Source organism: Sinohyriopsis cumingii, chromosome 4 (assembly GCF_028554795.1).
Source record: "Sinohyriopsis cumingii isolate HCF-2022 chromosome 4, ASM2855479v2, whole genome shotgun sequence".
Taxonomy (NCBI): Eukaryota; Metazoa; Mollusca; class Bivalvia; order Unionida; family Unionidae; genus Sinohyriopsis; species Sinohyriopsis cumingii.
In genome coordinates, this window is record NC_142964.1 from 73,788,957 (window position 1) to 73,814,156 (window position 25,200).

At 33.9% G+C, this 25,200-nt stretch overlaps 1 protein-coding gene across 21 annotated transcripts in view; it reads right to left on the minus strand.

Annotated features, from left to right (window-relative positions):
• The window catches only part of LOC149801452 (uncharacterized), a 227,224-nt gene that overhangs the window by 46,546 nt on the left and 155,478 nt on the right, over positions 1-25,200 (minus strand). For 19 of the 21 annotated variants that reach the window (XM_089955585.1, XM_089955600.1, XM_089955607.1 and 16 more), the window contains 3 exons: positions 20,931-21,073; positions 15,208-15,387; positions 1,815-1,853 (listed from right to left, as the gene is read on the minus strand). In XM_089955585.1, the coding sequence (XP_089811711.1) occupies positions 1,815-1,853; positions 15,208-15,387; positions 20,931-21,073 (362 nt within the window). The remainder of the gene's footprint in view (positions 1-1,814; positions 1,854-15,207; positions 15,388-20,930; positions 21,074-25,200) is intronic. The other 2 variants (XM_089955602.1, XM_089955586.1) reach the window with 1 other exon arrangement.

Here is a 25,200-nt window from a genome sequence, read left to right on the forward strand (position 1 = left end):
TTTTGCAATCAACTATTATCAACCACCACCCCATGTATAATGTTCTTTTGAACAGCAAAATAAGACTGGTTTGTATCCATAACCTATGTACTCTATATACTTCATTGTAAGAAAAACTGCAAGTAACATAAACCTGATCTGCCATCACATGTGCCAGCAGATCAGGGTCACTGTTGGATGATCTACACAATACTCCCAAGAAACTGCACAAACCCAGATCCACTTGCACATTATGTAATGGCAGATCTGTGCAGTCAACTTATAAGCATGTATATATGGTACATTATCACAATGAACATGCAAATAACACACTAGAAATATATACAAGCTCTTTCTATATTAACAGTCTTAGTATGTCTGATGAACTGCCAGGAAATAAAAGTGGAACATTATCAACATGGCCGTCTACTCAGCATTCACATGATTCATTCTAACACTAATCTGCTACATGTGGCTTGAGATGCTTATCTCTATGACTGTGAAAAATTAATGCTTCCAATTCATTAGCCATTTACAATTTTTCCAGACAAAAACAAGGTCATGAAAATCTTCAAAATTTAATTAACTGAAATTGAAAAATAAATAATCAGAATGATGATGTATCACAACTAAAATTACCATACATATGTTTATGTACATGTGACCATATCGTACAATGGACAACAAATCACTACTGTGAAATGCACGCTGTGTTACAGAACATAGGGTCTCACTTGTGAACTAATGCTATCATGAATCCCATTGCATACTGTAATAGTTATCTCTCACTATAATGCACCTCACTTTAACACAATTCCTGAAATATCATAGGTGCCATACATATATCAAATTATACTTATTAGAATTACATGTTGACATGTAATAAACCCAGTACAATAAGGCAACCTCATCTGTATCACTGCAAACTTGTAACACTGGCTCCTATGAACAACACCATAGTGAGGTACAACTGTACATACAACATCCAATTTATAAAATTTTAAAAGTGGATCTTTGCATTGATGATGTTGATAAAGTTGCTGCTGGAATGAGTGGTACCCATGTCTCACCATCTGCTAAATGGAGGCTCAACCATCAAACACAGACTTAAGTATAGGACATGTACATCTATGGCAAGAAACAATGCTACCTGCACAATATATGGTGTGCACGTTAGTCACTACATCTACACATACACTGCATTTTGCACAACTCAAGGTGACAGTAATGTGCAAAAACAATTTCATTCTCAAACATTGAACAAATGTACCATAAATAGTTGTGCATAAACTGAGTCAACCTGCAAACAACACAGACCTTGATCTGCCACTGCATAATGTACTGGCATATTGGGTCTATAACTAATGAGAAAATGAATAGACCCAGATCTGCCAGTACATAATGCAATAGTAAATATGAGTGTGTAGTTTTCAGTTTGACAAAACTTATAAGTGAGTATACATGTTACTAACGTATTTCAGTGAAATTAACTCCAGACAAAAAGCAATTTATATTTTACAATTCTGATATTTTCTGATACGAACAAGCAAGAAACATTATTACATGTAATTCTTTCTTATCAATAAATATGATCATTGTCAGTCTGAACATAACATTCTGACTTTCATATTAAAAAGAAAATTAACTTGAGTACAAGTGTCCCATAAAACTAGAAAAATCTACAGCTATGCTTTTTTTCAATTATAACAAAGCTAGAAAGATGTGATTTTCTCAAAACTATGATTTCTACAATGTGCCAAAGAAAAGCCAAGCCACCCAAATGTCACTAGAAACAAACAAAAAACAAAAACTAGAACAATTCAAGCATCTGCCACCTTGTTGGAATGCGGGAACCTTTCAAAATGGATGTTCTCCTATAATCAAAAAGTCAAAATGCTCTTAAAGGACCTTAATATGTTTGAGTTCGATATCTAAACATAAAGCATATAATTTAACATTTTTATTTCATTTGCATTTAAATTAAAACGAAATGTATCATATATCTGGTTAGTATGAAGATGAAAGGATTGTAGTTGATGAAATCCAATCAATGATTGGATAATTAATGAGATGAAGTGATGACATAAAGAATGATATTAATAAAGTGTTACAAATTCATGGTTTTAAGACCTTGTGCATATAGGCAGATGATAAAACTGGGCCTAGTACCTAAGAAAATAATATGATGAACAAAAAGGTCCAATCTAAATGAATGAGCAGCGAATGGAAAAGGTCTGTATCACTGAATTCAATATGATTTTGTGGAAACCACTGTTCTGTTAAAAACAATTATTTCATACTGACAATTCACTATTAAAAAAAATAACCACTTTACACTGGGCTGATATTTTTACATCAAAGTAATAACTGGTGGCCAATCTATTTTATCAAATGGATAATTGGTGGCTTATTAACTGGGTTTTTGTGATTCTTTCATGTTCTGTTTTAAGAGAAATACCTGTAATTTTAAATTAAAAATAAACTAAAGAACTGGATCAAATTTATGTAAATGAACAAAGTTGGCAATTGTGGTAAATGGTAATTATGGTAATTTTATTGTATCATTGTCCGACCCTTCAAATGATTTACACTCAGATCTGGGGAACGTTCGTCAATAATTTATATCCCAAGAAATGTTGATAGACTGAAGCATGCCTAATCAATTATATGCAAAGATGAAGATTCAGCAGTGGAACTGGATGCAGGGTTCATACAAAGAAACTGTTGGGCTTTTGTTTCTATCAGACTTCACCAATACCAATTTCTGATTTTTGCTGATTAAATTTTCTTCAATATTTTTGATGAAAAGGCCAGAAAGCTGGTGTATACACAGGAAATAATGACAATATTGCTCAAAATGATAGGAAAGGTAACTACATAATCAACCTCTTCCTCCAATTACAGCTGTCTGATCTACCCACTTCGTCACCAAAGAATGACAAGAAAATAAAGTAAAAATATTTATTGTTTGGGGATTTTCCTTTCAACTATTTTCTAAAACAAATTTTTCCTGGATTTTCCATGACCATGGGAACCAAGTTGTGGATGGCTGAAAGTGACACTGTACATGTTTCCCAACCAAAGAAGACATTTAACTGGAATAGAATGATGACATTTTTAAAATCTTGGATGTCTCACAAGGTCAAAGGTGACAATTCACCCTCTAAATGGACTAACAAGTGCACACTATGCACATTTGTCCTTCAAAGTCAGTGACTTAATTTTCAGGAAATTAATTCTGTGAAGGGTAAACCATTTTGTGACAATTCATTTTCTACAGACATTTTAGTTCATTAAAACTTTGCTGAATGTTGAAACTTTCATTTGCAACAAACTGTAATAAGATTTGATGAATTCCTTTTTTTTTTATACCATATGTGACTACTGTTGAAGATCTTTCATCCAATTTGAGCAACGTATATGGAACTAGATGAGGAAATATTTTAACCTGTTATGCTTATTGGTCCACTTTATATAATAAATATTGGATATTTGAGTCCAAAAGTTGCAGTTCAGAGACCTATAACATTATTTATCTTTCATTTCACCAATTTTCATTCACAAACAAAAATGAGAAAATAACATATACTGCTTATGTGTAAATCATGTTTTATATAGTGTATCTCTCTTCTTGAACTAAAAATCATTTCACAAACATTGTACTTTCAAATAAAGTCCTCCAGACTGACAGAAAACACATAATCTAATTAGACACATTGGAAGTTAAAACTAAGCTTTAACCACCCCCATCCCCCCCCCCCACCAGTAATTATCAAGTGTATGCCTCCATAGTTAACAGCTGTATTGAGATTTGAAGAACTCCTATTATCAATTTGATTCGAGTCCTATATGGAGATCTGCCAGAAACTGATAAAAAAATGTTCATGTTCTGTTGACCTTCAGAATTTCGAGTCCACTTATTTTTAGTAACCTGTCTGATAAAACATTGCAAATTAATGTTAGGGAAAATATCATTAGTAATGATATGTTTTAAATGATGTGTTCCACTTTAAGAAATTTTAAAGTTCTGATTTCATTGGTGAACCAAAATGGTTAACAGAACATGATCTCTTCTTGGTGCCTGTCAGCTCTTTACACTGGACCATAACATTCTGAGTTTAATCAGATTGTTCCTATTATTATAAAGGAGGATTTCGCAGAACCATGCTAGAAGAACTTTATTCACATATATATACCTAGATTGTACTAAGAAAGGTAATCCTACAAAGTGTTCCAAAACTATGCCTACAGAGTATAAAATTGCTCTATACCATATATGCTTAGATAGTGTTATGAAAGATAACCCTGCATGATAAACTATTGCAAGCTATGCCTACAGTGTATCAGTGTACTTTATGTCCACACATGCTTAGATTGTGGTATGAGAGCTAACACTGCGTGCTAAACTGTTCCAAACTATACCTAAAGTGTATCAGTGTACATCTTTACACCCATGTATGCCTAAACTGTGGTATGAAAGCTAACACTGCATGATACACTGTTGCAAAATATGCCTAAAGTGTATCAGTGTACATCTTTACACCCATGTATGCCTAAACTGTGGTATGAAAGCTAACACTGCATGATACACTGTTGCAAAATATGCCTAAAGTGTATCAGTGTACATCTTTACACCCATGTATGCCTAAACTGTAGTATGAAAGCTAACACATGCATGATACACTGTTGCAAAATATGCCTAAAGTGTATCAGTGTACATCTTTACACCCATGCATGCCTAGATTGTGCTGCAACATCTAAACCCTGCATGACAAACTGTTGCAAATTAAAAATGTCAACACTGTAGCAATGGACAGTGAAACCCCATTATAGCATGATAGTTGTGGTTCACAAACCATCCTCATGCTATGAACATATCTTGAATAACCAACCAAGTCAGTTTGCTTAAGAAAATGATGCATTCCAAAAATAAGAGGGGTTGGGGTAATATTACAGGGTACAAAACTAGGAGCATCATTGGCCGTTACCATCGTAAATCAATGCATATCAAAGAAGAAATACAAGTTACTTTATTCAGAAAAGCATATGTTGAAAAATATATGATGGTTCTGTTCATTCCCAATATACAATTCAACCATTCTATGAATGTTAAATTTCACTCCAGCAGCTTTTTCAAACTTGTATATTCTTCTGAAAGATTCAAGAATAATTGTGGCAGAGATAAATAACTGATTGTCATTGGCAAAAGCATTTACCATATATACTCACTTATCATTTGAGTCCAACTGCAAACTGCACAGACCCATCACATTATGCAGTTTGCTAGGAGTAAGGAGTAAAACAAACAAAACAGACCCTGATTGGCTGGCACATTATGCAATGGTTTATCAGAGTTTGTTGTTTACAGTTGGATTCCAATTACAAGACAGCATATACATTATTGTAACAGTGTGAATTTTGTAGACAGTTCTCCCAGCATATTTTGCCATGTGAATTCAAACTAAAATTGACTAATGGGCAAGATACCAAATTAAACTGCTAAACTGCAATGGCTTTAAAACATCCCTGGTTTGGGGTATAATTCATTTTTGATTAGAATCAGTTGGACAGACTATTAGAAAGGCAAGGTGAAACTAACAGGAATCAGTTTATAATTAACAAGGGTGGAATTGAGAATTAGTCTACCCTCAATGGGTGTGTGTTAATTTTTGGTGGTGAGAATTGGCTACATAGAAGTGATTGATACTTAGAAAGAACAAAGGGAAATAGCTTGAGATATACATACCCATACGGGGGCAAAAAGAGGAGAAAAGTTACTGCTGATGACCCAAAAGGACAGAGAGAGAGAGGAATACATCAACCCTAACCTGCCACCACTGCTGAATTTGGGGTGACCAGCAAGCAACCAGGTTATGCAGGCATACTGGGCAATCGCTCACTCAATTTCATGATGAAATTTGTCTTATTCATATAAACAAAACGACTAATTGCATTATTATAAACATAATTATTTCTAAGAAAGTGTATCATTCAAATACCATGTTCAATTTCATTTTGTATATTGAATTGATTAAATTATTATACTTTGTATATGAAGGCTCATGTTGTTCTATTCTGTTATTCCATCCATTAATTTCACATTTTATTTTATTGTTTAATCGAGCTGGGCAATAACACTGGGGTCAATCACCCTCTAGATAACCCACCACGTAACATTTATCTTAATTCCTTATCGGAGAGAAGATGTAAGCCTTTAATATTTGAATTCATCCAAAATAACGTGTGCTAATGGTTGAATTTTAAACAACAGGAGATTAAGCTGACAACTTCGATGGGTTTGAAAAAGAAATTGGTCATTAATCCATTTGTGAGAATATTTGTTTGTGTCAATTCTATAAAACATATTAACTCTTTTAAAATCAGTCTCCGATTCTAAAATATTGAAGGCATTTCTGAATCCAGCTCTACATGATACAGTCAAAAGCTCTTTTGTAATCTGTAGATAAAATGGTTCATTTCTCCTGTCTGTGTGCTCAACAGCATCTTTATGTCTGATACATTTCTGCCCAGGAAAAACTCGTTTTAATTGGTATGTGATATTTTACAGAGAAAGCTTTGGCCTCCCTGCTATTTTTTTTATTATCAGTATACCATTTTGTAGTACATTTGCAAAAGTATATAACATTGGCTTGTAACCACTGTGATATATATTTTTATCCTCACCACTTTTGCATAGCAGAAACATAATTGCTTTATACCGTTATTGGGGACAGTTCTTCCAATTCACAAGATAAGATACAAAAAAATACTGTAAAAGTTTGATACAATTCCATCTTTACCCAAAACTTCTTTTAAAGTAAGTTTCATTCAGCTTAATAATACTCAGCCCTATTTTAATCCCAGCCCTCGGATTTCAATAAATTTTAGTAAATGACTCAAGTACTATCTCTTTCATTTAATTTTTATCCATATTTTATCACTTATAAGGTATTATAAAAGAGTCTGATATTTCTTGAACCAAATTGATCCAGAAAACATTTTAGTCACTTTGCCACATTTTTAATCAAAATAAGCTTTCATCTTGTACATAATAATCCGTATTTTTGGATTATTCTCTTCAAATATTTATATTAAAAGCTCTAACTCTGTTTTTCAGATTTCAACCCTATTTTTCAGATTCCAACCCTATTTTTATCATTTATTTTAGATTTATTTTCTTACTAATTTCTGTCATTAATTATTTAATTCTAATTTTTATATGCTCCCACCACTCAAGTATATTTTCAGACACAAATTTCAATCTTCTGCCATTGCCCAGTAATTGTAAAGAATAAAAGAAAATTTGATTTTTGTATTAGCATTAACATTCCGTATTTCAGGATCCCTTTTAATGTGATCCCTATCTAATCTGAGAATCATGACATCATGCACAATACATGGGCAGTATTGTATATTTGCACTAATCACATAATAATGAACAGACTTTGACAATAGGATATCATCAATTAATGAAAACCATTAAATTACCTAAGATTGTAATTACCTGTAAGATTGTTCACAGGAAGAGCTTTTTCTCTAGGGATCTTAAAGATTATAAGTGTTAATTATTTGCAAGACACATGTGGAAAACTAATTAAAAAAGTTACATTTTGTTTTTGGAAGTTAATTATTTGGATTTCTTGCATGCCATCTCTTGACACACTTTATGCACAACAAAATAGTACTGATTTGTATGAGAAAAGATTTAATTAATACAGGCATTGTAAGAAATATAGGATACATGAGTATTTGCATTCAATCTCTCTCACTCTCACTTTCTCTCAAACATGTCACTTTTCATTATTACCAATATTCAATAATATCAAATCATAACTAAAATAACATCAACACTTAATTAAAACATTTAAACAATATTTGGCTCTCTATGGGGGCTACTCATGGGCTAGAAACTGAATGTAAAAGACTAATTCCCAATCGGTGCTAGGCGTATCCCAGCAATACAGTGTATTTTGGGCTGATCCCAGCATTTGAGTATATTCTGGGCTGATCCCATCTTCAAGTAAATATATGCTAGGCTAATCCCAGTGTTGTGTATTCTGGGCTGATCCCAGCTCAATGATGAATGGTGTTTAAGGCTGATCCCAGCATTATAGTGCATTCTGGGCTGATCCCAGCATGCTAATGTATTATGGGCTGACCCCATCTTAACTGATCCTGTATTAAAGTGCATTCTGAGCTGATCCCAGCTACTGTAAGCTGTGCTAGGCTGATCCCAGCTCAAGTAAAATCTGTGCTAGTCTGATCCCAGCATTCAAGTGTATTCTGGGCTGATCCTAGCTTAAGTAGACTATGTGCTAGGCTAATCCCAGCATCCTAATCTATACTGGGCTGATCACATCCTAATTAAATCTATGCTAGGCTGATCCCTGCATTGAGTGTATTCTGGGTTGACACTGATTCATGGAATAGAGCTAGGCTGATCCCTGCATGAAGAAAATATTCTTATTTTTCTTTTTTCTTTTTCTATTTAAAACTGTAAATGAAATTTATTTAATGAGCACGACCTTTACGTTACTAGTATTGCTTATGAGTATCCGATTGGGGAAAAATGCCAAACTGAATTTGATATTAAAATATATCAAATGAGAGCCCCCAAGAGGATGCCAGTTTGGAATGTGAAAATCCATTTGGAAGGACTGGTGTCCAAAACACATGATACTAAATGTATGTACACAACTGTTCCAGGGCAGAAAGAAGTCAGTTAGGGTGAAACTATGATGTAGCACATACATGATGAAGACCATCGTCCTAAAGTCCTAATTAGATGGTCCTCCATACCAACTGCAGCTGCAGTTATGGCTGTTCTAATATGAAATGAATGACCAGAAAAGGTTTGCTCATCATAGCCCATGCCTGCCAGCAGGAGATTCAAGTATGACAGAAAAAGTTCCTTACTAACGGACGGCCCATGGAATCCACAAATAAAGGAACATTTGCCCCATGACCTCCTACCAAAGCACCTTGCCACTGCTGGCTCAAATACTGCTCCATACTAGTTTCAGAACACAATCGAGACTTATGAAAGAAAGAAATCTTGATACCAGCACGAAATGGGTCCATTGCAAGAATCCAAAAAATGCCATCAGACACATGCACTGCAGCAACAAATCAACATCTGGTGAAAATACTCTCTTACTTAACATAGCCAACAACTGCACCACCATCCTGTATGTAACAGGAAGCTGGGCTTACTGTTTGAAATGTTGTTTCTTTTTATCCCATGAAGTATACACTACAGCCTGTTGGACTCCTGGAAAGGGTTATGCCCAGCCTGTAGGTAATGGAATCCAATTCCTACAAGGTACAGCTTAATTGTGGAGTATTCCCGCCACAGCCTGGTGTGACAGTATTTGACAAAATAAATTAAAACATTTTCTGAAAGTACGGGCAAATTTTAAGCACATGCAAGAACACATGACATGGCCAAAAAATTCAGCAAACACTGGAAGCCAGTTCCATACACTGACCTAGTATTATCAGACACTAACAAACACCGCAAGTCCTGCACACGTTGTATCAAAATAGCATAAACTCTGAAGCTGTGGGGCACACAGATGGAGTTTGATCTGCTTGGGGCACCAAGTGCCGGAACTTCTCATTGTGAAATTGAGAAAGAGCATCAGCTATAAGGTTATCCCTACCAGGTATATGATGAGCCTGAATAACGAAAAATTGTCCTTTGGCAGCACACCATATCAGCCTTCAAACAAATTTCACTGGAAGAGGTATTTTGGAACAGCCTCTGTTAATGATTTCAACAGTTGCAGAATTGTCATAGTTCACCAAAATAATTCTTTTCTTGGTCCACTGATTTCCCCAGAACACAAAAGCTCAACCAGGGTAGATCACTCTGCATGCGAAATTCAAGTGTCCCAGCAAACTAGAAGCTCCATTTTTGTACATTATGTTGCCATAGTGCATGAAATGACATCCTTCGGGCTTATTGAAGTTGTTGCAAATTTCTCTGCCATTATGTCTCACCCTAGCCCTACCAAAAACATCTGTTTTCGAAGTCTTGGATGGAAATGCCAATCTCAGTAGCCCAGTCACCCATAGAGAACAATCTCTCCAATTCACATGAGCTGCTCATAAGCTGCAGTGAGAACCTTGTACGAAATGTATGCAAATTGGGTGCAGTGTTATGTAAGATTATCCAATGTGGTTGGCTCTTTGAATTCAGCTGGAAAAAGCCCCATACAGACAGCAAGTAAGAGGCTAATAGTCTCCTGCATAATTCCATCTGCCAAACAGTTTCAAGGTATACGACACCTCTATCCCAGTGTTAGCCACTGACTAAGCCTTATAATCTAACATTACATCATCTTACTACACCACCAATTCCTCCTTTAATGGTCATTAACAGACAAACCCCATTACAAAACCAGCAATATGTACCTAAAATAACTTGAGATCATCAAGTTGTGCATAAACTAAAATTTAATATATTATCATTTTAAGATTTTTGTTCATCCTGATGGACAGAGAGAGAGAAAGGAGTGAGAGAGACAAGAAGGAGAAAAATTAAATATGCCTAAATACAGTGCAACCCCACCATAACGAGCCCCGCAATAATGTGAATTCGGATAAAATGCTGTTGTGGCATGGCTCCCCAAATTTCGTATATTCATTCGCACATGAACAAATATTTTTTGTTCAAAGTATATAAAATAGTGTATAAAAAATTTATTATCAATTTGGGGTAGAGATCACATAGGAATTCGAATATAATATGATTGTGGGATGGTTCCTGACATTTTAAATTCATGTAAAATTATTTTTTTTAAGTACGAGAAATAGTGTGTAAAACGTTTATTATCATTGTGAGGCAGAATTCGTGTATGAATTTTAATATAATATGATCGTGGCATAGCTTCTGAAACAGGTTTTTGAAGTGTTATGCCAAAATTAACATTATTGGAAATGTTACTTATTACTGATCCATAAGTAAAGCCAGTAAGTCGTCTTTGTGATTGTCTTTAATTAATTCTGTGTACAATCATTGCTCAAACAATAGCCAACATGTATTTCTTCTTTAACTGCATACTCAACCAAGCTGCAGACAATGTGGTGGGTAATAAAAGATTCATACAATTGAATAAACATCAAAAAACAAAAGCCGCCAGCATGTTTGCTGGGCTTGGCAGTGCTTTTAGACACAATCAGTTGACCAGTAAATAATGTCTCCTTTATAAGTTGGAAATGGAAAGGGTATAAAATTGTACATGTGTTCAGCTTAAAAAAGTTTATAAAAGTGACTCATGACCATTGTAGGCCTACTGCACTTAGTTCTTGGGTTTTACATGTGTATGGTGTTTGCTTATGAACTCGTTATTAATTTCCTATTTTTTATAAAAATATTTTACCATTATGGAAAAGCAAGTTGACAAACACTAGTCATTCTCTGCACCTTGCACAATGATTAGTATAGTAATTGTCACAAGTTTCTTTCAATATTCACAAAATCTGAAGTAAAAGTTGTATGCACGCTGAAAGCATGTGTTGATTGTTAATTATTCTTGCTGTAGTCATTCAAATGAATAGGCGTACAAGCATTAATTATTGAGAATTTACAATGGATACATGTACACAGAAAAACATACGAGAAAATTTTAGGAGTATGAAATTTGTACACACATCGTTTATAGACCCTGGAACATAATGAACCGTACACGTGCTTCTTCTTTCTTAACCTAATTTTGCTGTTTATTTATCCAATTGAATTCAGACACATAATGATCTGTGACGAAATTACTGAATAGTTTAAATATGTATGCAATTTTTGCAATGGAAATACATGTATTTAGGATTAATTGCAAGCTGTGACGGTATGATATCAAATTGTAAGTAAACAGTGTTGATAATCTGTTCATGCTATATATTAGATGCTGAATTCAGACACAATGATCTGTGACAAAATTATTAAATATTGTAAATCTGTGTGCAATTTTTCAATGGAATTACATGCATTATGGATGAACTGCATGCCACAATGGCATGATAGTAAATGGTGTTGATACCCTATTCATCATATACATTAGACATGAATACACATACATGTGCCAATGAGTTGTTCTCTGAAAGAAGTAAAATACCGTAAAACCCCGCATTAACGCTACCCTGCTATTAACGCGATCCAATTTTTTTACCCCAATTATTGCGTTATAGTGGAGTTCCACTGTATTGGAATACAGATATGAAAAACAAACTCAAAAGCAGACATGCTTCCTAAATGGGAAGAGAAAGTAGTTCCAAGTGACATTGCCACTGTGGCTATAAAAGTGGTATCACCACTGTGTTGATATTATTTTTATCCCACTGACATATTTGAGTATCTCGTTATCAAATATATAATAAATTTCTGTATTAAACTTGAGATGAAGACAGTGTGATAGTGAGAGTGGTGTATTATGGTATTATAAATATGATGGAGAGTGTGATAGTGATAGTGGTCTTTGGTGGTACTAGCATATGATATAATTAGTGCTAAATGTGAGAGTCCATTGATTGTAATTCCAACTCCTTGAATTTATGGTTTCTTGGGCTACTGGGGTTATTCCTAAAATAAATTATTTATTTTGTGTAAAGTTAACAGTCAATATGTTGAAAACCAATTAATTATTCCAGGAAGCTTACCGCTATCTGGAAAACCAATTATTCAATAAAACATATACCTCCCACTGATGGTGGACAATAAACATTTTACTGGACCATGTTTTAAAGCAACATGACAGAAAGATGGTACATCAACTTCATGGTGAATAGAGAGACGGCACATAAATGGCATGGTGGGTAGAATGATGGTACATAGATGTCATGGTGGATAGAATGTTGGTACATACAATTTATGGTATCAATAAAGATGATACAATATGGTAGATATAAAGATGGTACATAAATGTCATGGTGGATTGGAAGATGGTATACAAACTCTGGTGGATAGAAAGATGGTACATAAACTTCATGGTGGATAGAAAGATGGAATACAAACTCCATATTGGATAGAAAAATGGTATATAAATGTCATGGTAATTAGGAAGATGGTACATAGAATTTATGGTAGAAATAAAGATGGTACAATATGGTAGAAATAAAGATGGTACATAAATTTCATGGTGAATAGAAAGATTGTACATAAACTATGGTAGACATATATTTATATTATAGAAAGAACATCTCTAATTACATGTGTCACAAAACTGGAACTTGTGCCTATTAGACATCTGTAAGGATATCTCTTACATTTGAAAAAAGTATCTTCATAATAACCATTTCTTTAAAACAAAACTTAAAAGCATAAATGTACAAGAACATTTAATGTCATTAAGGTGTTCCTGAAAATCAGATTGTTAGGACAAGTCCAACATTTGTCCAAAAAGGGCAGGCCAACAAACAGGCATCTAAATTTTATTTAATTATCTTAAAATTTGTTTCCAAAACTAAATGATTTATGCTAAAAACTATTAGTCAAAGTTGACAAATGTTTATCAAAAAGGTATAAATGCTGTAATTGTCAGAAAATCTAATTAGGATATATATATATATATATATATATATATATATATATATATATATATATATATATATATATATATAAATACAAATATGCTTACCATATTTTATTATTCTACCTCAAGTGTGTGTTATATAATCATGCTAAGCAAGTTTTTGCCCAAAAAGTATCAATCCAAAAAGTTAAAAAGGAAATTTCATACAATGGTCTAAAATTCTAATCATGTCATGTAATTATTAATGCAAAAAAATAAACCAAGTTTTATTTGTCTACTTTAAGTGATTTTTTTTTTACTTAATCAAGCTTACAAGGATTTTGCCAAAAAATGTCAAGTCCAACATCTGTAAAATAAAATTGAAAAAGCTGCCATGATGGCATGAAAATCTACTCATGCCATTTTTATATTATGGTATTCACCTACCCTATCAGCAGAATGCATCCAACTACTGATCTTAAAAATGAACAAGTCCCTCCCCCATAAGATGTTTCAAATACTTGATGGATATTGGGAATAATGAAGGGATGTAGCTATAACAAAAAGTTCAAATTAAAGAAAGGTTACTGATGATATACAAATGCACATAAGTCAGAAACAAAGTTCAAATTTTAATAATGACCAAGTAAAAAAATACATTATCATATTAGACCAGGATTTTTATCTTCAAAAACTTTTGAGCATAAACCTTAAATCCAGACTCCAAATCCCCAAAGCTGATACAATGAAACTTGCTTATAATGGACAGTCAAGAAACTATATTTAAACCTATATGGAACAGTTTATTTTTTACACTCAGGGAGCTAAGGAAGTAAACCTAAGAAAAACAATTTGTAAATTTTGTCCTTTATGAGGTATCCATTTCATCAGCAATCTGAGTAAATCAAGATTTGAGACAAAACAGAGAATTTACAGGCACCAGCAAAAGTGAATGCTCTGGTGGCCTTGGAATTCTTGGTTCACTATTTTCATCATTTTTAGCATTTCAGATAAAACATCCCTTCTTAAACAGTTATCATTAGCAATGATATGTTCCAAAAAAAATTCATGTATAGCAGAATGTGTGTGTGTGTTTTGGATTTTTAACGTAGTCATACCGCTATGATGTCTGAAGTGTGGCAGTTTATAGTGATGCCTAGCACTGGGGTATCATGCCGCAAACACCCAGTCACATTATCCTGACACCAGGCCGACCCGTCCTAACACTAACCTCTTAATGCTAAGCTCCTAGCATGGCAGTTGTTAGCATCATTTTTATAAGTCTTTGGTATGACTTGGTCAGGGTTTTGAATCCAAGACCTCCGACATCCGAGGTAGACGCTCTAACCACTATGCCACCGGAGCAGTCCAGAGCAGAATGGAACATGACCTAACACAGGTGCCAATCAAATCTACATAATGATGAGTAGATCTTGATTCTGCCATCACATAAAGGTGTCTCCTTATTAAGTTCAGATTTCACTATACAATAACTGAATATACCTTGGACCTTGGAATTTTGCCAAGGAAGAGATCCAACACTACATCAGTTCCAAAAATGCATATATTCTACCTTGATTCTAATTAAAGGTACATATTATTAGAATTTGAGGATGAGCCTGGATTTGAGATTCATGGTCTCCTAGTTTCAAGAACAAGATGTTAGTTTTGATTGGTTCATCAAATGACACAGTCAAAAATAAAGGTTTATAATCCAACTTACTTGGGTGGACTTGGAGATCTTGAAGAATGTGTTGGAGAGATTGAATCTCTTTGCAACCTTGGTGATCTTTGTGGCCTTTCATCCACTGTTACCTTGAAGGTGTCCACACTTTTTCTCAGCTGCTCATTTCTGGACTCCAATTCATTAACCATGTGTTGGAGATTGGATACTGCTTGTTCTCTGCAGAGAAAAAAGTAAATAATGTCTAGCATGGGTGCATAATGTTAGTACTATTTTTATAACTCCTTGGTATGACTCTGCCGGAATTCGAATCCGTGACCTCCTGCATCCGAGGCAGAAACTCTAACCAACAGGCCACTGGAGCAGTTGTGATGGTTCTAACTACTACTCAAATTAAAATTCTCGTAGTTTTAAATAAAAATGGTGTTTATTCATAAAAACGAATTCCCTTGCCAACAGTAGCACATCGGGAATAGTTGACAACACAGAGATTGGTATGCAGGAAGGATGTCAATTAAGGCAATGGCAGCTAAGAGATTTGAAAAGTGATTGATGTGCAGGAAGGCTGCAAAGGCAATGGCAGCTAAGAGATTTGCAAAGAGATACTGGTATGCTAAGACCTCTGAGTAAGACTGCTCTGGACAGGATTTAAACCCTTTACTCACTCATTGCAAATCTAAATTAATGATTGAGCCACTAAGCTGAGAAAGAAATACTACTGTCCGTTTTCATGCTTTAAAAATAGTTCATCACTGTAAGGTTGGAAAAAGTGCATCCTGGGTCACAACTTGAGTCAATGGACAAAAAAGTTTTAATGAGGAACAATTGGGGGTCATGGCTATTCAGAAAGAAACCCCAAGTTAACATGATGGAAAATTAGGACCACAAATCCAGCATTGTGGAAAGCTGGACTTGAAATTTATTTAAGGTCTCACCAATATAAAGTTGCATGCCTAATTTAGTTAAATGGAGAATATTTGCTTTAAATGAGAGAATAACATATATTTCTGTAAGTGGGTGACAAACTCAGTGTATTCAACAATCTACTCATGAAAATACTTAAATTTTCCACCCACCAGACGAAATATATCTCTTATTCATTTGTAACAAGCAAGTTTTCTTTCTATTTTATGTACACTGTATTGACTAGCAAGATGTACTGTATAACAGATCTTGAGCGATGTCATTTGGTTTGCTGTGTATTGTGATTATTTACAGAGAAAATATAGACAGTGACATAATTCTTCTATGCAATTCAAAGTCAAATATGACATTAAGAAAATAAAACTGTGCCTTGTTGGATTTGAACTTTACTTGTCTTTGACAGGAGGCAGCCATATTTGCTGAATGACTACATAAGAGTCTAAGAATAACCTTTAGTTTCAAGGTTATAATGTTATCCATGACAGTTGATGGCCAGTTAAAAATTATGATATTTGTTTTTCACTCCAGTGAAATATCAAGATTACTTCTCTCAGAAAATCCAGTAATTCAAAGCCTAGCATAAAATAAAATTTTATATTACAGACAGTGGTAAAGCTCAATGCTCCAGAAACATATATGCCAATCCCCTGAGAAGTATAATCATAATTACTTCTATCATAAGTGGCAAAAAAGTGTAATTTGGGCATAAAAAGTGTTATCTGTATGTTGAATGCCTGAATTACAGATAATATGAATAATATACAGTTTTACTGCTAACCAAGCACTGCAGGTGGTCAAACTTTCCTGCCACAAAGGGCAAAATCCATATGGATTAGAACCAGAATACAAGCACAAAATATACTGAAAAATTATTTGTAATGAGCACTCATTAACTAGTCTACATGTGTAATGTTCGCTGAATGATCATGAACTTGAAATCTGCAATGAGGTCAGGTGATCAGAGTACTGCATGACATTACTTTCGTATACTTCTTTTAAAGTTTGTAAAGCAGTGCTAAATTGACCTTTTCTTCTGATCTGACATGTTTTCAAGTTTGAAAAGATCCATCTGCTCTAACATTTTCCATCAAATAACATCCAAAACACATACCATAAAGCATTTCACTTAACATCTGGCACATTTTCTTTAAAAGTACAGACTAGTTCAAAACTTAACTAGTTTATGAATAAAATGAACCTGTGAGGCAAAGTTTACATCTGAAGAAACCCATCTGTTTTCTTGGAAATGGGTCATATACAGTTGCTATAAATAGAAAATAAGGAAAATACCTTTACGCTATTCTTACACAGGAGTCACCTTATTAAGAATATTCTCAAACTTTCAAGTGGAATTAAAGAGATGATAATAAAAATGAATTTTTTTATACTTTTTATTGCTTTATTGTTTTTTTATTTTTTAATGTACCAAAATAGTGTAATCCATATTCAGTCTAGCATAGCATGTAATCTGGTGAAAAAAGTGTAATGATTACACCACAGGCATACTTGTTGGCATGTATGCAGAAAACAAGGTTGGAAGTACAAATGACCTGGGGAAATAATTCATGTAAATGCCATTATGGAATCCAAAAAATCAAAGTAATTCAATTATAAAAATGTTTGGTAGTATACTGCTGTGGAACCAAAGTAGTTGGGGGGGGGGAGGGGGCAGACAATAATTCCTGTAAATGGTGACATCAAATTCATTCATCTCAGTAATATATAGCTTCATTTCAAACGTGGATGAAATACAACAATTCTTGATAAAGTAATGCAGTGGAAATGAAAGGCAGTAAGACAGGACATCAGAGGCCATAACTCTTCTAAAAAATGACAGGCTGGAGATCAAACATTTTTTTAGTTTCATCAATATAACGCTGCAAGCCAAATTATTTTAAAATCTGGCAATTCCCAGTAAGTCAACTTGCTGAGCCAAACTTTTGAAAGAGAGATGGACCAGGGCAAGATTACTATAAGACTGCCTAAAATGTTTTGTGGGGTGCTAAAAAAGCGGGATATGAAGAAAATGGCCAACAATAAAGTATTTAAATGAACATTTATAATAAGCATATATGATTTAGTTTTCACTAAAAGTTTGGGATAAACTCTTAAAAGTGGTTAACTGCTTAAGCCATGATAATTCCTATACTCATGAGCTGGGTTGGTTGTTTTTTTTTTTCAGTCAATGACTAATCCTGCCTATATTTCACTAAATGGCCAATCCCACTTTTAGTGAATGGGTCATCTGTAAAAAACATCTCTGATTTGTCAGAAACAAGGGTTTTCCAAGATTCTAATGATATTGAACATATCAGTAATGACATTACTGTTCTTTCTTTAAATAATAAATGTTAATAAACTAACTGAGAGTTCTTCAACACCACATATTTCATTGATGAAAAATAGGAAACAACAGCACATTTCTGAGTGATATTTGACTCGTGTGAGCAAAAGTGAAGAATTTCTTGGATTTGATCTTGAAAATATTGAAGAAACAGAGAAAATATATGCTTGGCACTTGCATAGTTTGCAATATTTAAACTTGGACATAGAAGTATCCAACATCAATAGAGAAAATTTTATGGATTTTTATTATATGTAAGCAAATAAATTAAGGCATGAATGAATGTGCATAATGCTTATAAAAATTTTCTAATTAGCTAAACACTCTCTGGGTCATAAGCATCTACTAATTAACAGATGGATATATTTCTTAAATTCTGAAATTAAACTAACAGCAAAAATGCTAACAGCTATGATTATTATTTAAAATACTATATTTGCATCTATTAAAGAAAGAAAGCAGTTACTTACTGAAGGATACAAAAATCTTGCACAGATATTCAATACTCAAAAAAAGCATCCTTCTTCACATATAAGAATGTGAGAATAACCTCTACTGGACTGGAATTCCATTCTAATTAAATAATTCATTAACCATTTCATGCCAAAGAAACTAATATTTACACACCCTCTCATTTATTTTTCAAACCCAATCACCCCAATCAATTTTAAAAACAAAAAGCATCAAGGATATTAAAACTGCACTAAAATATTTAACCTGAGTGTCACCATGGGGTCCCCAAACACTGTCAACTTGTTGGCATTTTGAATCAAACGGGTTATATCTCTTTCAACACATCATATATACATGAGTTCTTCCTTTTTATTTGCAAAAGCCATTTTTCTTTGAGCCATAATGACCTTGATCTTTGACTTCTGAATCAGTATACCTTTATGATCCCTGTAGTGCAGGCCATCAATGGACTTTAGTCAAGGTATAAGACTGCTAACTCACATTGTTATGCAAAAACACCTCTTTTCTTTGTGCCACAGCAGCTTCGACCTTTGACCCCAACATCTAAGTCACACACCACCTATATTGAAGGTACATGGTTGAGAACTAAAACTTCTGTGCATAAACCATTTTTCTTTTCAGTTAGAGTGACCCTGACTTCTTACCTTTTGATTTCAAAACCCTGTTAGTTTTCTTAAATAATCCAAGTATAATCCATCCAGTAAGTTTGGTCTAAGTCTGTGATGCAAAACTAAAGTTGTCTCCAAATCAGTTTCTTCTTTGACCATGACTCAAAATCAGATAGCTTTTTCCTTATCCCACGTGTGAGCCATCCACAAAGTTCTGGTGTAGGTCTGGGATATAGAACAATGTTACTGTGGAGAAACCATTTTTCTTCTTTCGGCCACAGTGACCATGACCCCATGACTTTTGACCACAAATCATTAAAATGTTTGCTTATCCTAAGTGCACACCATCCACAAGGCAATTTCCCTTCTTTCAGTTAGTTACATTGACCTTTGGACTACAAAAAATAGGCTTCTTCCTTCTCTCAAGTGCAAGCCATCCACAAGGTTTGATTCAGGTCTGTAATGCAGAATAAATATTACTGTAGAGAAACCTATTTTCTTCGTTAAGACAGTAACCTTGATTTTGAACTGTCTGACCCCAAAATCAATATGCTTCATGCTTATCACAAGTGCAAACCATCCACAAGTCTTGTCAAGGGGCGTGATGTAAAACTAATGATATGCAAAAAACAATTTTTCTTCTTTTAGTCACAGTTACCTTGACCTTCTGACTACAAAATTAATAGGCTTTTTTTCATCCCAAGCTTAAGTCATCTACAAAGTTTGGTAACTGCATTTGGCAGAGACTACAAGTTATGATGTGGAAATAAAACTAGTAAAGGGTGGACCAGACAATAACATTAATATGCTTTGCCTAATTACAGCCTGCATAAAAAAAATTGCTTGAATGGGCCTGAAAATCAAACATGGTCATCTACATATAAATACAAATATGTCTACCAAACTTCATTTGCCTGACTCAAGTAGCTTTGCTCTTAAAAATTCCTAATGTCAAAACGTTCAAAACTGTATTGCATAAAACATTTAAGAATGCTGTAAAAGCCTGAAGGTTATTCAGATCATTCATGCATGCAAATAAATTTACTAAATTAACAAGGTTCTCAAATTGACATGGCTGGATGGCCTAAGGTAATATATAAAAGCATGGGGACATTTAACCAAATCAAAATTCCTTTAATGCAAGCACTAGGGGCATAAAAAAGAAGCATAAAAATGGAAACACTCACAAATCTTTTTTTTTGCTATACAGTGCATATGTCCATAACCTAGAGGCTTAGAATGTTGGTCTATGAGATGAAAGCGTAAATCTGGCAGTCTCAGATTTGAGTGCACACAAACATGAAGATTTAACCACAACCTTATAAATTTTTAAAAATAAAGTTTCAATTTTAACAACAACAGTGCCAACCTGCATGGCCTCAGGCAAAGAAGAGGTGGTAAAATGAACCTACTTGAAATTGAGGGTCTCCTTAGAGGTTCTGAGTTGGTTCTCCAGGGTCTCAATAGCTTGGTCTTTTGTCTGTATCACACTCATCAACTTGTGTAACTCATTTCTCATCTCACTAAGGTCTGACCCAACATCCTCCAAAGACTCCTGTTGGACAGTCAGGAAAGACGTGATATTGTAAATTGTAAATTTAAGAGGAAAATTATACTGTAATTAAGGAATCAAGGAAAATTTTGATGGTCAATAGCTAATTTATAACATTGGGTATTTGCGGTTTTTCCAGGGTAAACAAAACCTTTCAGGCAGTAAGAAATGTTCCTGGAAACAAGAAAATCAAACACTGTTGCACAAAAAAAGAAAATGATCACACAGAATATTGGCTTTTGATAACATAATTTAGGGCACATGGACTTTAAATACCATTACATAAAATTTAGGAAAAGGACACTCTAGGTTACAATGATTTTGCATTTCCACATTTATTTTACTACACTGGAAATATATTTCATGTGTAATAACCACACACGAACCCTATTTTGAACAATCAATTAAGTTAATCACAGGCCCTATTTGATCAAACAATTAAGTTAATTACAAACACCATTTGATCAAACAATTAAGTTGATCACAAACAAAGCCTACTTTGATCGAGCAATTAAGTTGATCACAAACAAAAACTATTTTGATAAAACAAGTTAATCACAAACAAACCCCCTTTTGATCAATCATTTAGGTTACTCACATACAAAGATTATTTTGACCAAAGAATTAAATTAATCACAAACAAGTTTTGTGCATCAGATATAATAATTTTTAGCCTAATGTAAGTACATTTGGGTCTTATACATTAGTATAATATTTTAAAATACATGATTCAGCTTTATGTAATTAGAAATGTCTGGTGCTGATGTTTGATAGTAAATGCAATACCTTACATAAATAAGCACTGATTTTTCTGTCAAAAATGCTTGGTGATCTTTCCGTGATGACAAACAGAATATTACCATCCTCTGACCTTTAGATAACTTGTCTGTCCAAATACAACACTTCTTCCAAAAATATTTCAGTTATCAATCTGACAGAAAAATGTTCAAGACCAAATTTAGGAAACTTACCAACTTATCAGAAAGTTTTTAGCTTGATATAAAGTTACAAATCAAAGTTACAATATAACACTGAGAGATAGTGTAAATTTCATAAAGTTTGTCCATTTGATAAATTAGCATGAAAAATTAAATCCCTGTGACTTAGCAACAATGTGCATACAATACATTTATATAGGTCATTGGCAAGCAAAATACAGCCTTTAGGTCTAATCTGGCATGTCATCTGGTTTAATCCATTAATTTACATCATCGGGTGTGGCTTTAGAAATCTTTTATCCAACCAGCACCCTGGAAGTTGCACATGCCTGACCTAGATGTATGTATGAAAAATGCATAATTTGCTCAGGTTGATTTTTACGACATGAGAGTGAAACTACTTTACAACAAAGTCCACAATATATTCTCATCACTAGAGACTAAATACTATTTAAATATTTTATCTGTGAGATTGTAATGGGTATATCATATTTGACTAATGAAAGATAAATGCAATGCAGACCTAATGTTATAGAGCACATGTTACATGGCTGTTTCTTTCTCAGCTGAATGCAATACATCACCTAATATTGTACAGCAAATATTACATGGCTGTTCCTTTCTTAGCTTAATGCAATAGAGCACCTAATGTTGTATAGCAAATATTACATGGCTGTTCCTTTCTCAGCTGAATGCAATACAGCACCTAATGTCATAGAGCAAACATTACATGACTATTCCTTTCTCAGCTGAATACAATACAGCACCTAACATCATACGCAGATGTTTATGATATTTGTTATTTGTCAGCTGAATGCAAAAAAGTCCCAAACTGCAATTTACCCTGTGACTATTTGTCTGTGTTGATCTCTTCTACTGGCCATGAATACAGGTCTTTGATTTAAAACTGTCTGTATTACCAGAAGTGAAAAGACATTATCTATTTTTTTATGCCACTAAATAGACAGAAAGCACGAAAAGGGGATTAAAATTTTCACTTTGCAAGACATTTTTAATGGACAGCTCACATGAAGTGAGTTTTGCAAAAAAATTGGCATTGATGACCAAATCAACAGTCACATATACAAAAAAAAATTAACAAGCTTTCACATTTTTATTTTGAAGCCAAGCTTTTTATTCTTAGGGATATATCGGTAAGTACACCACTCCCTCGATAACTCGTGCCCTGATAACTCGCAAACCTGCTTATAATGTGGGGTCAGGCATGGATCCCGTTTTTTAAACCAGAAAATACCCCCAAAATTGATTTCTATTTGTTGAACTTGAAGAAAATAGCGATCAAAATTGGTAACAGAAACTTCGATGTATCGCTCATTTTATCATCAAAGTTGGTAGATAGGACCGGGAAACACTGAAATATCAAATTTAAAAATAGGTCATACAATTTTTTACATTTTCTTTTCCAAACGACATTCCTAGTACACCGCAATTTATGATATGTAAGGAAATTTTGATCAATGAAAATGTCACTCACGCTGAGTGGAAGCAGTCATTTAATAAATAAATAAAAATTAAATAACTTTCTTATCAATTGAAAATTGTGTTCTAGTTCTATATTTTAGTTCCTTTAAAGTGTAATCGTCATAAATGCAATGTGTCCTCTTGTAAATAAACGTAAAATGCATCAATCTACCATAACATCTATGTCCGTGAGCGTTTCTCTGAGAACCTAATTAAGTGCCAACCATGTTTTGACAACTGACTTCCAGAAGTATTTGTTGTATTGTTGCACTGAATTAAAAGCTGGCATCCCTTGTATTATCATGTTAATTATGTCTTTTGAATCAAATAAAGGAGGTGGAATAAAAGAAAAGTTAAAAGGCAGGGAAATCCTACATACTTAAAATCAAGCAGCCCCCGTCGTTCATTGGGTGAGCTCACTTCATTTGATCAATCGAACACTTACAAATGTTATTATGTAACATAAACTACCTTAAATTAACCAACTCTTTCATAACTGATCAAAGATAATGAGACAGACAAGCAAAACGAACTCTTCATAAAATAAAGAGTTTGAATTCACAGAAATGGATCATTGTGGGCAAGAGAGTTTCAGAGAATTCTTTAACTGGCACTTAGAGATATCCTCAAGGATGATAAGAAGTTTCATTATTAATTCCAATTAATTAATTCACGACGTCACTACTGTACTAATTGAGCAATACAAAAATTGAGTTTCAACATAGACAAATGTCTCACAAAATAAATCACATGTTTTTGAAAACAAGGAACCTTGTTAGGTGGTGTATCAACAGTTAGTCTAGTTCCCTGCTCTGTGGACTCCTGATTTGGCAGGATAATATTAACACCACTGCGGGAACCAGACTCATCAAGAAACCAAAAAGCAGTGATGTGACACAGATTTTTTATGCGTACATATGATTGTTGTTGAAACCAGCCTGAACGATCTTTCAAATGTTGGACATTTTGAAAATAAATGTTATTTAAACAGAATAACAAACAAATTAATAAGAAAAAGCATGTTATTAAAAATTATTATCGACATGATTATAAAATGAGGATTCAGGCAATAAACAGCCCTGTTCCCTAATGCCACCCCACCCCCACATCCACGGTTTTCTTGATGTCAAAGCAATTTTCTTCAATTTCTTGGAGGTCCCTCTATAACTTGTGCCACGATTATAGTGTGGTCTATGCTTGTGGACCCACGTAGTGCATGAGTTATCAAGGGAGAGGTGTAGTGTGACTCGTGTTTGTGATCAATCACATTATCATCCCTGGTATTGTTCTCAGATGCAGAGGCAAAGTCCCCACTGCCATCATTAATAATTTTATTTAAGTTATTTCTTACAATCTCAAAAAATATAGTATATTCATTCATATCTGAGCAGCTGTCATTATCCCCTAAAATGATTTAAGTATTCTGTGTGTAAGTGAGAAATTATTTACTTCCTTAATAGTAGTTCACTATAAAAACATGTAATAATCATAACAAATGAGAAGCATGCTGAATTGCCAGTGATAAAATCATGCAACTTGATGACTTACTGGACCTGACTGTCAGTGTACAAAGCAAAATGTAGCAAACGATATAGACAGCTTTTCTTGGTATGTCTTTATAATATGTTGATTACGTTTGTATGTCCTTTAGAACTTTACTGCAAAAAAAGTCACAAGGCTGCAGCCTATAGAAAACAAGCATTATGCAAC